Source organism: Pseudorca crassidens, chromosome 18, assembly GCF_039906515.1.
Source record: "Pseudorca crassidens isolate mPseCra1 chromosome 18, mPseCra1.hap1, whole genome shotgun sequence".
NCBI lineage: Eukaryota > Metazoa > Chordata > Mammalia > Artiodactyla > Delphinidae > Pseudorca > Pseudorca crassidens.
Genome location: NC_090313.1, coordinates 79,530,218 through 79,543,543, shown reverse-complemented (window position 1 = coordinate 79,543,543; position 13,326 = coordinate 79,530,218). Strand labels below are relative to the sequence as shown.

The 13,326-nt window shown below is 51.9% G+C and overlaps 1 protein-coding gene across 1 annotated transcript; it reads right to left on the bottom strand.

The window, feature by feature from the left end:
* Window positions 1–11,720: 11,720 nt before the first annotated feature.
* Window positions 11,721–13,052, bottom strand: GJA3 (gap junction protein alpha 3). Its single transcript, XM_067713243.1, has one exon. It carries the CDS (start codon window positions 13,039–13,041, stop codon window positions 11,809–11,811), a length of 1,233 nt encoding a protein of 410 aa, XP_067569344.1. The 5' UTR covers window positions 13,042–13,052; the 3' UTR covers window positions 11,721–11,808.
* Window positions 13,053–13,326: the final 274 nt, after the last annotated feature.

Sequence of the window (13,326 nt, the reverse complement as noted above, 5' to 3'; positions counted from 1 at the left end):
TCCTCCCGGACCGGGGCACGAACCCGCGTCCCCTGCATCGGCAGGCGGACTCTCAACCACTGCGCCACCAGGGAAGCCCCCTTGACCCCTTTCTTCCTCTCTGTTTTGCACCATGAATCCGACAGGACATCACAGTGGCTTGTCTTTAGTTCTGTCTGGAGTCTGACCTCTTCTCACGACCCCCTTCCGCTGTCCCCTCTGGCCTCCCCTCTGGCCTCCCCTCTGGCCTCCCCTCTAGCCTCCCCTCTGGCCTCCCCTCTGGCCTCCCCTCTGGCCTCATCACTGGCCTCCCCTCTGGCCTCCCCTCTGGCCTCATCACTGGCCTCCCCTCTGGCCTCCCCTCTGGCCTCATCACTGGCCTCCCCTCTGGCCTCCCCTCTGGCCTCCCCTCTGGCCTCCCCTCTGGCCTCATCACTGGCACTGCCGCTGAGCACTTCCTCGGCCATTTCTCTCCCCTGATCCTGCGTTCGGCTGTGGACTCGCCGCAGCCATGGGGGGTTGGCAGGTGTGGCACCAGCAGAGGCTGAGGCACGTGCTGGCCTGTGTCCGCCACTCCCGCGGCCTTGAGCGTGGGCCCTGGTCCTCCTGTCGGCAGACGCCCTGCGTCAGCCAACGGCCAGCCACTGTCAACCTTCCTGCCACCCTGCAGGTGACCACGGTCCCGACCAACACTGACAGCCCGGCCCGGCCCAGCCGAAGCCGCAGCATAGAAAAGAAACTGTGTTTTCTGCAGATGCCACGGCCTGTTAGGCAACGTAAAACGGAGACACGCAGGTTCCTGAAAGGTAACTTGGGATTTTCCTTTTCCACTGAATTAACTGCCAAAGATATAATCAAGTAACTAACCCCTAAAAACAGCATGTAAAGAAATCTGAGATCTCTGTGTATATTTCATGATTCCTCTATTTTCAATAAAAATATTTATCTTCCATGTTTATTTATTTGCCAAGAACTGGGCAGCTTTACCTGAAGCTCTCCTACTCTGTTGGTGGCTTTCCCACTCTATTGTTTTCCTCTATGGCCATTTCCTTAAGAAGTTGAATGTGCACTCACCCCACGACCCAGTGGTCAGACTCGCAGAACTGAAATGTGTCTCCACGAAGGCTTGTGCACAAATGTTCACATCAGCCCCAAACAGCAAACCGTTCGTGATGGTTAACTGTAGTGTCAACTTGACAGGCCACGCACGGGGTGCCCAGGTATCTGGCCAAACGTGATCGCGGGTGTGTCTGGGAAGGTGTTTGAGGATGAGATGAGCAATGGAGCTGCACGCCTCGCCTCCTGACGGTGGGCCGCATTCGAGCCGCTGAAGGCCTGACCAGAATGAAAAGACTGACCCCCCGTGGGGAAGAGCGAATTCTCCTGCCCGACGGCTCTGCCGGGACACTGTGTTTCTCCTGCCTTTAGTCTCGGACTGAATCATTGGCTTCTCTTGGGTCTCAAACCTACTGGCCTTTGGACTGGAGTTTACGCGATGGGCTCCCGAGGCCCCCAGCCTGTCGACCGCAGACCTCGGGGGTCATCAGTCTCTACAGCCATGGGAGGCAGTTCCTCAGCATACACCCCCATGCCGCCCAGAGGGTTCACTAGCGGGTGAATGGACGAATCCTGGAATTCTCAGCAGTAAAAAGGCATAAACTACCGAGATAGCAACAACAGACAGGAATCTTGAGAGCCCTGTGTGGAGTGAAAAAGACACAGATGAGTTCATACTGTGTTTCCATTTGTGTGAAATTCCAGAGAAGATGGGTCTGTGACGCTGGAGGGCAGCCTGGCGGTGCTGGTGAAGGGGAGGTGACCTGAGGGGCACGGGGAGCCCGTGGGGTGACGGGCACGGCCCCAGTGGCAGTGGCACTTTGGCGCACGCAGGGCAAACACGCGTTCTGTCTCAGCAGAGCTGGTTTTGCAGAAAGAATCAGCCAACCTGGCGGGAGTGACCTTCTCTGAAACCGTGTCCTTTGCTGCCCCAACCTGCAACACAGGACGTTTAGATGGTCGGGCAGAAACCAAGTTGAGCCCAACCCATCTGAAGCACAGGGGCTGGGGCGGGGGTGTTCCTCCTGCTACTGTCCCTTCCAGGTAGGCGGTGATGCTGGCCCTGCCCATCCCCCTGCCCCTCCCTCACCCCGTGGGGGACCTGAGGAGGCAGAGGCTGGGCTGGAACAGAACGTGGGGTGTCCCTGGCCCTCGGGCCTCCAGCCGGCCTCACCCTCAGTCTCACGATGCCTGGAGGTCTGGGCCGAGCTGACTCCCACCTTCAACATGATCCAGAGGCCACAGATCACTTCTCACCAGGGAAAGCTTCCCAAGACAGAGCGTAGAGGGCACGAAGAGCAAACGGAAGTCTCACGAGGCCTGGAACACAGGTGAACAGGGAGGAACTGTTTCCACGTTAGCCGGACTTGCCAAACGGGTCAGTTCCAAATGGGTGCGAGGATTCTCAGCAGCTGTTCCGCGTCTCGTCCGAACCAGCCCCGTCTGACTAGTAGAGGCGGTCCTAGGAGATCTGGTCGTGCAGCCCACGCTGGGTGGCGACTTTGCTGCTGTAGTTGATTAGTTTCTTAACCACGCCTTCAGCCATGTTAACACCACTCCCCAGATTTGAGAACTCATTAAAAGAGAAACGCTGGATCATAGAAGCAATAACCTGAATTTTGTCCAATGTACTGAGAATTCATTTTAAATGGAAATGTGTTTTCTTGCTGAGGACTTTGGGGGGTGCCTCGGGGTGCGAAGGAGCCAGTGCCTAACTGACGTGCACGATGTTCCCTGCAGGCTCAGAGCGCCCCTCTCGGTGCTGGAGAGAAGGTGCTCTGTGACCTGGGGCAGGTGCCTGGGCGTCTCTGTGCCTCAGCTTTTGCCCGTGAGAAGGAGGTGGCGATGGGAGCCTCCCACACACACACAGGCCGCTGCCAAGGACGAGGGCAGAGAACACACCGGCTGTGAGGGGCATGACTCATACTTTGCTTTTGGTCTAATTTGCAGCTTTTGCCTTTGACGACACTATTTGCCTCGTGTGGTTGTTGTGAGGATTAAATGAGATGATTTAGGTAAACTGTCTGATACGTTCAATAAGTCAAAGTTATTTATTTCGGAAGTTTATAGCTAAGGATGTAACTGTAAAAATTGTTAATGTTGGATGATGCCTTTAAGCCTAAAGTTAGGTGTCATTTGCCTGTTTTCATTTGGAGGCGGCCTTTTCACGTGTTCTCTGGGTGTCGATCTCACCACAACCGCATGAAGTGAAAACGCTGACCCGAGGCAGCCACTAATCTGCCTTCTGTCAGTGTCAGCGTCACATCTTGTATATCGGATATTTAACGTGTCCGTAATCTTTAGGAGAATCTGGCGTATTAGGGAGTCTGACAAAATAGGTTTGTCATTTCTATGTAAAGTGTATAATTAAGTGTAGACTTGTAATTTTTTTTAACATCTTTATTGGAGTATAATTGCTTTACAGTGTTGGGTTAGTTTCTGCTGTATAACAAAGTGAATCAGCCATATGTATACATATATCCCCATATCCCCTCCCTCCCACCCTCCCTATCCCACCCCTCTAGGTGGTCACAGAGCACCAAGCTGATCTCCCTGTGCTATGCGGCTGCTTCCCACTAGCTATCTATTTTACGTTTGGTAGTGTATATATGTCCATGCCACTCTCTCACTTCGTCCCAGCTTACCCTTCCCCCTCCCCGTGTCCTCAGGTCCATTCTCTGCATCTGTGTCTTTATTCCTGTCCTGCCCCTAGGTTCTTCAGAACCTTTTTTTTTTTTAGATTCCATATACATGCGTTAGCGTACGGTATTTGTTTTTCTCTTTCTGACTTACTTCACTCTGTATGACGGACTCTAGGTCCATCCACCTCACTACGAATAACTCAGTTTCGTTTCTTTTTATGGCTGATAGACTTGTAATTTTTAAATTAAAAAGTTTAAGAGCATTTGACAAAGTTTGTAAATGCTATTGGAACGTATACAAGAAGTTGAAAGTTCCTGTACTTACAACTTTGATTTATTGGATTTTTAACGAGTTGTTTAAGGTTGTCATAAGTTTTTTTGAGTTGGGGATATAGATTGCTTGCGCCCTTCAGACATTTGAAATATTTAAGAAGAAAAATGAATATATTAAATTTATAAGTGCAGTTCAAAATGTGGAGAAGAATTTAATTAAATGGATTGATTTTTAAGAGTTTAGTTGGTTCAACTGATTGAAGGTGATTCTTACGTTATCTGAAGTTTTACACATACTAGAACATGACATAAGATTTGTACAATGAACATAAAAGCTAGAGGAAAAAAAGGTTTTTTTGAATTTGAACTTTAATAAGGCATCATTCATTTGAAATTTAAGTAGCTGTAAAGTTCTTTCTGTGCATTAAAGTCCCTGTCGCTCATTAAAAAAAAAAAAAAAACCCGAAGACCCAAACCACACATAGACACAGTCTCACAGCCTTCATTCATGCAGAGCTGGACACAGTCCACACGTAACTGAACGGGCCTTGGCCTTTCGTGCACAGTCCCGGCTCCCAGCTTTCGGAGTGGGGGAGGGGAGGGAGGGGGAGGGGTTGCCTGGCGATGACCTCATCGTGGTGATGTCGGCCCTGAGCTCTACCCGGAGTGAGCAGTTGGGAGAGGAACCTGCAGACTGATGCTTGGATCTGTGATATTAGTGTTGGCCTTTTCTTAAGAAAAGAAAAAACCCTTCCTCCCCAGAACACACTGGGTTTCCTCTGATCGCTCTGCTCTTGATATGTGGCACGATGCCCCGGTACCAACCCCCGACACCCGAGAGGTGCCCTAGGACTGGTGTCCTGGCACCTTCGAGCGAGGGAAGCAGGACCCCAAGCGCACCCTCAGCCGCAGCCTCCATCGCAGCGAACGGCAGGAAATCATACTCGGTTCTGCATCTGCCTCGTGTTTCGTCTGGTTTGGGCCCTAAACAGTTGAAGAACAAACCTGAAAGGACGACGGGGAGGACCGGGGTCCGCACACACTCACACGCTCGGGATAAACGCTAGAAGGAAGGGACGCGCTTTCTGAAGGGGTTTTGAGGGTCTTGGGAATGAAAGTTCTTAGCTCCCATGTTTCCTCCTTCGTGGGGACCCCGCGGCCGGCGCCGGGGGCCTCGCCTGGGACCAGGGCGCTGCGGTGAGGACGGAGGGCCGCCCTGAGCAGGTCCGAGCTCCCGCCAGAGAACCGCTGACTTCTGAGGGTGACTTCGTTGTTGCTGTTGATCTCGCTTTCAACTTTGAGAGGAAACTAGAAGGGGGGCGCGGCCTCTATCCCACGAGAGTCTCTAGCTCCCTATTTGGGCCTCCACCCCACGGACGCCCTCGGAGCCCAGCCGTCATCATCTTATCCCTGGGCGTCCCGGGGTGCCGCCCAGCCCGCCCCACTGTGGACCACGGGACCTGCAGTTCTGGCGGCCGGGAAAGGTCCAGGTCTGGTTCTGTTGGCGTCGCACACAGTAAAGCTGCACGTGCATAGACTCCAGGGAGGGGTCGGCGCCTGTTCCTTGAGCAGCAGACCGTTCGGAACCCAGGGGAGGTCCCTGCAGAGGCGGCGAGTTTTGATCCAGCGGCCACATGTGTGACTCCCATGGCCTCAGGCCAGGGGGACGTTTACATGCCTTCACTCGATATTCACACGTTTGAGAACTTATTCAATAAAACTATAAGCCATTTAAAAAACTATAAACCATTTTGTTTTTCCCACTAAAAAATGTCATGAAAACTCCTAGAGTGGCTCGAAGAAGACTCCCAGGGACGACAGTAGTTTCTGGGCCGTGTTCAGAGCTCGCTACGCTCTCGTCTCTGGGAGCAGCAGGGCTGGATGGCTTCTGACGGTGAGACTTCGCCACCTGCTTCCCTCCACGCGGTTCCTCCTTCCCCCTCCCGAAGGTCCCCCAGAAGGAATACTTTCAGAGTGAATGACAACAACAGGAAAAGCGTGACACAGAAAAGAAAAAAGAGAGGGAGGCTTTGGGAAGGAGAAAAGTTCTGTCTCTTGCCAAGGTGTGTTCAATTCATCAAGCTGTGTCCTCCTGTGTGTACATTTTAGTTCAATGTAAAACTTAAAAAGTTTTTGCATAGATATATATATATGTGTGTGTATATATATATATATAAATCATGGTAAAATACACAACATAAAATCTACTATCTTGGCCATTTTTAAGCGGCATTAAGTCACGTTGTTGTGCAACCATCGCTGCCATCATTTCCAGAACTTTGTCATCTTGCAAAACTGAAACTCTTCCCAGATAACACCTCTACATCCCCCTCCCCTAGCCCGACACCCACCCTCCTTTCTGCCTCTGTGGATCCGGCTCCTCCAGGGACCTCCTGCAAGTGGAGTCACACAGTGCTTGTCCTTTGTGTCTGGCTTATTTGACTGAGCATAACATCCTCAAGGTTCATGCATGTTTAGCAGGTGTCAGGATTCCCTTCCTTTTTAGGGCTGAATAACATTCCATGGTATGGAATAAACCCTGCCATTTCCATGGTATAAACCCTTCTGTTTTAAAACAAAGGTAAAAGGTGGGAATGCATAGACACAAGAAAATGCTGGCAGCCCGTGGATAATGTTAATTCATTGACCCGGCGGGTTTGTGTGGTGCTTCTGTGGGTCAGGGTTACACGTAGCATTTTCTGTCCATTCTGGTCTACTCCCCACAACTTTAGTTCCATTTTTTCGGATGAGAAAACATCAATAAAGGCAGAGAGGTGAAACCAATTCCCCGAAGTCATGGGGCTGGAAAGGAGCGGTGCTGAGCGCAGACCCGCTCCTGTGACCGAGGCCGAGCCTGGGCTGGGCTGGACCTGCCCACCTTGCAGGGTGGCTGCGCTGGGGGAGAGGGAACCTTCCGAGTTATAGGACGCGTGACGGCACCACTGAGCCTGCGCAGAAGCCCTGACTTCCTGCCGACCACTTCGGGGTCACCCTGGGCCTGGCTGAGTGGGGCCTGCAGCGTGGCGGCCTGGGGTCGTCTTCCCCAAAGGGGCCCGCAGAGCGCGCACCTGGGCACCTGCCCGTGGCCCTAGTCCCCTCGGCTGCGGAGAGTCCCCTCGCCGCCCCCATGCGCTTGGCCGCCCCCGGGAATGCTTGGCGGGGCCGGGGCGATGGGTGCCACCTCCCCTCAGAGCGCCGCTCGTGTGTCCGTGGCGACGGGTCGGGACGCGCCCCTGGAGCCCCGTGCGTGCAGCTCAGGCCTGGCACCGCCGGTGACGCGCTGTCCGCAGGGCCAAGCCCCTTACCAAAACTATCCATGGGGACAGCTTTGGCACCCATGGTCACAACCAGTGAAGAGTATGGGAACTTCCCACCAATTCTTGTCTGGTGGGGCCGCATTTTGAATTTGGGTTTCTTTCGAGCCTTCGAAGCATCTGGGCTGGTCTTGGTGTTGTTATGCTGTGTCCTGCATCCATCCAGAAGTGGGTTTGCCAGGCGGGGGCAGTGTGAGTGGGAATATTGCATTTCTGATCAAGAACTTGCCATTAGACACACACAGGTATCGCCCCGCGTCATAAAAGCAGAGCTACAAATACACAATTATGTGTAATTATACACAGAAGGGTCTTCCCCAAGAACCACAAACTCCAGCCTTGCTGGGGGAAAGATCTCTTGGGCATCATGCTGAGAGAAGTAAGTCAGAGAAAGGTGAATACTGTGTGTTTCCACTAAAATGTGTAATCTAAAAAATACAACAAACTAGTGACTATAACAAAAAAGGAACAGACTCACAGATGGAGAACAAACTAGTAGTTACCAGTGTGGAGGTACAAACTGCTATGTATAAAATAAAAAAGCAACGAGAATATATTGTACAGCACAGGGGATACAGTCTGTGGTCTATAATAACTATAAATGGAGTAGGACTTTTAAAAATTGTGAATCTCTTTGTTGTACAACTGAAACTTATATAATATTGACATCAACTATACCTCAAAAAAAAAGTTTTCAAAAGTTAAAAAAAGGAAAAACAATTAACTCACTACAGAACTAGTGATTTAAATTTAAGGCCAGTTTTAATTACTTATCTGGTAAAATGCTTATTTTCAGTTACAGTTTAATCTATGAAAGATACTGTTATAGCACAAAAAGTTTTAGTAAGAGTTTTGTAAACATTATGACCTAAGTTACCATTTACATATATGGTACTAGGCACAGTTCACTGTTTTAGAGTTATTTAAATTCCTAACTGACCATAAAAAGTCTTGCTATGGCATTCCATAATGCAAAGGGGAAAAAAAATCTTTGGGGCAGTAAGAAATCTTAGAGTGAATAAACTGAAGCTTTGCAGTGTAATGTGGAATTAGGAAGAGAAATACATTTTCTGACTTTAATGTACGATGTACATGTTATTTTAAAAAGTTATTCCGAGAATGCCCTGAGCCCTCTGAAGGCAAGGGTGGGGTGGCAGGGTCTTTACAAAAGATTCACCCTTTGAAGTCATGCAGTACTCTGCAGAGTTTTGTTCTGGTGGAGATCCAAAAATTGATCCATAAGTCAATGTTACAAATATCAGAAGAATAAGTTCAAAAGAAAGCATTTTAGAAAAAGCACTTTATTCAGTAACACTAAAGAATTAAAGAAAGTGTTAATAGAATTAAAGAAAGTGTTAATAGGGGAAAAAAAAGCCTAAAGAGAAAAGAGACCTAAATCTCATCAGGTTAATTTTTGTAAAGGATGTTTGAATTGTCTTCACAGTTCTTATTCTAGGTGTTCTCGTACAAGAAACCTATGATCTAGCCACTTATTTAAAGATCAAAGAAGCTGGGCTATATCGGAAATCGTCTGGTTGGCTCTTCTCGCCTTTCTCTTTTCTTTTTAAACTTAAGGTATCTTTTTTGTTAATTTCATGGGGGAAAAACAACTCAGTAAAATAAAGTTTAAAAAAGGGAAAGTGAGTGATGATGTATGAAGTGTTTTAGGATTTTAAACACTGGATTTGGGCACTGTGAATGTAGTAATACTTGACACTTTGTAACCACTATAGGTTGTGCAGTGCCAGCCGGATGACCGGGCTTCCAAAAACAGGAGTGGAAGAATATAATTGTCTTGTATGCTGTGGATTAAAGAAACAGAGTGTGTAAATGTAATAGGTATGGCATTTCAGTTTAAAAATAAGCTTAGGGATTTAAAAAATTTCTATTAAATTGGGAGAAAAATAGTTTCAGTGAAATTTCCAAATATTAACAAGTCAGAAGAAATACATCTGGAATCTTGACCACAGGGGCGATGGTTTCTGTTTTTAACACACATATTAGTGCTAAAAGTGATTGAATAGAGGCAACCGTTTCCCTGGCCATGTCCCTGTGAGGGAGGAGGACCCTGGCCTTCAGGGCCACGGACGCCCCAAATAGCAACATAATGTGAGACATGCTTTCATTTTTTACACAAACTGAAATCAAAACACTAACCTGAAGAAATACCACAGGCACCGTGGAATTGCGAAATTTTGCTTCTTTATCAATTAGTGGTTTTCAAGTAGGAGCATCTAATTTTACCCTCCCGACCCGGCACCGAGCGGCCCTACTAGACTATAGACCAAACTGGCACCTTCACCAACACGCAGGGAATAAAGTCCACATTTAAAGTGTAGAAACGAACTACAGTTACAGTTCTCGCTTCCATCTCCAGCCCCACTCAGAATCACATCGTGGGTCACGATTGCACCTGACATGTGTCCTGGTGGAACCTGGAGTACTGAGAACATTCACAGCCACCCAGTGAGCTGTCCTTTCACCGCCTGGCCACTGCGACAGCGGCTGAAGCTTTTTTATCAGAAAGCTTTTCAAATTGGGATTTTCTAGTGGCCCTTCTCGCCCAGGAAAACTCAGCCCCACAGCCGGGGGCCTGAGGCATCCCCTGTGGGTGAGGAATTACCTTCTCTCCTGTGCACCAGCCTGGGGAGATGGAGAAAATAGCCACTTGGAGAAGTCTCTCCATCAGTCTGCTGGGAAAGCCTTTAATTTCCAAGCTGGCGGTCACCAGCCAGCTGCACACAGTCATCTTTTCATCAGATTGTCAGTGGGTCGCTCTTTACGATATAAGACACAGTCTGGGCTTCCCTCTGGTGCACTGGTTAAGAATCCGCCTGCCAATGCAGGGGACACGGGTTCGAGCCCTGGTCCGAGAAGATCCCACATGCCGCGGAGCAACTAGGCCCGGGCACCACAACTACTGGGCCTGTGCTCTAGAGCCCGCGAGCCACAACTACTGAGCCCACGAGCCACAACTACTGAAGCCCGCACGCCTAGAGCCCATGCTCCACAGCAAGAGAAGCCACCGAGATGAGAAGCCCGCGCACCGCAATGAAGAGTGGCCCCCTCTCGCCGCAACTAGACAAAGCCCACGTGCAGCAATGAAGACCCAACGCAGCCAAAAATAAATAAAAAATTAAAAAGAAAAAACACAACAGTCTGCTGTGGAGTCTGGCCCCAAATACATCATCAGGAAGTTACAGTAATTCACAAAAAGATGAATCAGGTGGGGCAGGGTGCAGTTTTGTGGGACAAGAACTGACCAGCCGCAGAGGAGGTAGGATGTGAGGTGTGACAAGGCCCAGGCTCAACATCACCAGTGTCCACTGGCTTGTACACAAACAGCGACGGGACCCCTGTGTCATCTTCCAGCCTCCCCGGTCAGCGCAGGATCCGTGTAGACGCCAAACGGGGCCCTCGTCCCAACCAGCACATGCACTCACGCGGGCAGGAGACCCCGACAATGTCACTCATGCTTAGAAAGCAAAGAGGCTACCCACAAAGAATGGTTAGGAAACTGGAAGAGTTTTATTTTGTACTGTTAAAAAATGTAGGTCGTGGATTCATCTGTATAAATAATTTTTCTGGCAACAGTAGTTAACTTTTAACCTCCCGTTCAAAAACTTCACAACTTCAAGCGTTTGAAATGCACTTAAAGATTTCCCCTGCTTTTGTTTTCTATGGTCCATTTTCATATTAATTAGCCGACTCATAAAGTCAAAGAATTTCTTTCAAAATAAAGTTCAAATCTCTACTAGTATGTAATGGGACACATTTGCATTCTCTTGGTCAGTATCCATTTTAATACTTTTATTTTCTTTCATTTTTTTCCTGAAAGATAGAAAGTGGGGGAAATAGGCTTACCTGTACGATTCAGATCAAAGCACAAAATGTCATTAAAAAAATAAATACCTAAGGCATACCGGCCACACTTTTACTCAGTTTCCTCGGCTGTTCAGACTTATCTCAAGGGTCTGCTCTCCCCCTGCCGCGGCTCTGCCTCTGATGGGCGGCTGCTTCCTGTCACTTGTCATGAAGTGTGTGGCTTGATATCCTGGGCTTCACATGCCGGTTCAGAAACTCAGTGACGCTACATGGACTTGCTCAAAATCTTTTTTTAGTGCGGTTTGGCAAATATCCCAAATGAAATTCAACTCTAAGTTAAAGTCTCACACAGAGATAAGGCTAAGAGCATCTAGACTTGCTGGGCCGTCCAGAGGCTCCGGGGCGGGGATGGGGGCGTAGGAAAGGAAAACCGAATTGCCTGCCACAGACACCCCTGCTTTCCCACCACAGAACAGCGCCCCGCGGAGACCGCAGCACCTGCGGAGGCGGCCGGGCTGCTGGGCGCGGGGGCTGCTGGGAGAATCTCTGGCGGCCCCGCCCCTGCGCCCCCTCCCTGCCTCGGACGCGCTCCCCACTACCTCCCAGCGTTAGGAACAGCAAGCACTGACACACGAGCCCGACCCTCGCTCGCCCCCTCCTCCCGCCTCCAGGCTCCACCGCCGGTGTGAGCCCCCTGGGTCTTGGATGCTAGGCCACCGCTAGATGGCCAAGTCACTGGCCCTGGCCCGGCCGCCGCTGGACTTACTGGCCTTGCTGGACCGGCCGGGGTCTGCGGGGAGCTCGGGGGGCGCGTGCAGCTCCACGGCAGTCACCGCCCCCTCCCCGTCGCTGTCGCCCGAGCTCCCCGCCCCGCCCTCCGGAGGGGGCTGCTGGGGGCCGGCCGGGGGCTTCGGGGCTGCGGGCGCGGACAACGGCGGGGAGGCCTTCCCGGCAGAAGTCTGCTGCTCGGCCTCCCGGCCGGCCCAGTTCGGCGCCGTCGCGAGCAGGTGCTGGTGGCCGCCGGGGGAGCCGACCGGGTGGCCCTTGCCGGGGGTCCCGGGCAGGGCTGCCGGCGGAGGGGGCTCGGGGTAGCCTGGGGCCGACGCCTGCCCCAGGGAAGAGGCCGAGGGCGCGTAGGAGGGCGGGAACCCGATGGTGAGGGCGGGTGGGTTGGAGTGGGAGGGCAGCAGGAGGGGCCGCTCACACGCAGGCTTTGCGGCCCTCACGCTGGAGCCGGGAGTGTCCGGGCGGTAAGGGTCGGTCATGCCCTGTTTCAGCTTCTTCCAGCCCAGGTGGTAGATCTCCAGCATGTTGAGCAAGAGGGACACGCAGGCCACGGCCAGCATGAAGAGGATGAAGATGGTCTTCTCCGTGGGCCGCGAGATGAAGCAGTCCACCGTGTTCGGGCAGGGCCACCGGTCACAGCGGTACAGCGGCTTCAGCTGGAAGCCGTACAGGAAGTACTGCCCGGCGATGAAGCCCACCTCGAACAGCGTCTTGAAGATGATGTTGAAGACGTAGGTGCGGAGCAGGGCGCCGGCCAGGCGGACCTTGCCCCGGTCGTCGCGCACCGGGGGCCTGTCCTGCCCGAGGGGCGGGCCGTCGGCCTTCAGCCGCTCTTCCTCCCGCTCCTTCCTCTTCTCCTCCATGCGCACCAGGTGCAGCACGTGGCCCAGGTAGATGAGGGTGGGCGTGGACACGAAGATGATCTGCAGCACCCAGAAGCGCACGTGCGAGATGGGGAAGGCGCGGTCGTAGCACACGTTCTCGCAGCCCGGCTGCTGCGTGTTGCACGTGAAGTCCGACTGCTCGTCCCCCCACACCTCCTCGGCCGCGGCCCCCAGCACCAGGATCCTGAAGATGAACAGCACGGTCAGCCAGACCTTGCCGACCACGGTGGAGTGCTCCTGGGCGTTCTCTAGGAGTCTCCCCAGGAAGCTCCAGTCGCCCATCGCTTCGGATGGCTAACCTGCAAGGGAACAGGCTCGTTACTAGGCAGGCTCGCCAGGTGAGCTGAGGGTGCAGCCCCGGGCAGCCCTGGGCCCCGAGGGCCGTCGGAATTTGCTGTCATGGGGAGCCGTGCTCCTGCCGACCAGCGGGAACTCTCCACGGGAAGGTGTGTGCGTGTACGTGCGCGCACAGGTGTGTGTAGCAGGCACGTGCATGCATATCTCCCGGCTGTCCACCGAGCAGGGTTTGGTGGCCATCCACAGCACGTGTGGCCCTGAGCGGGCGGC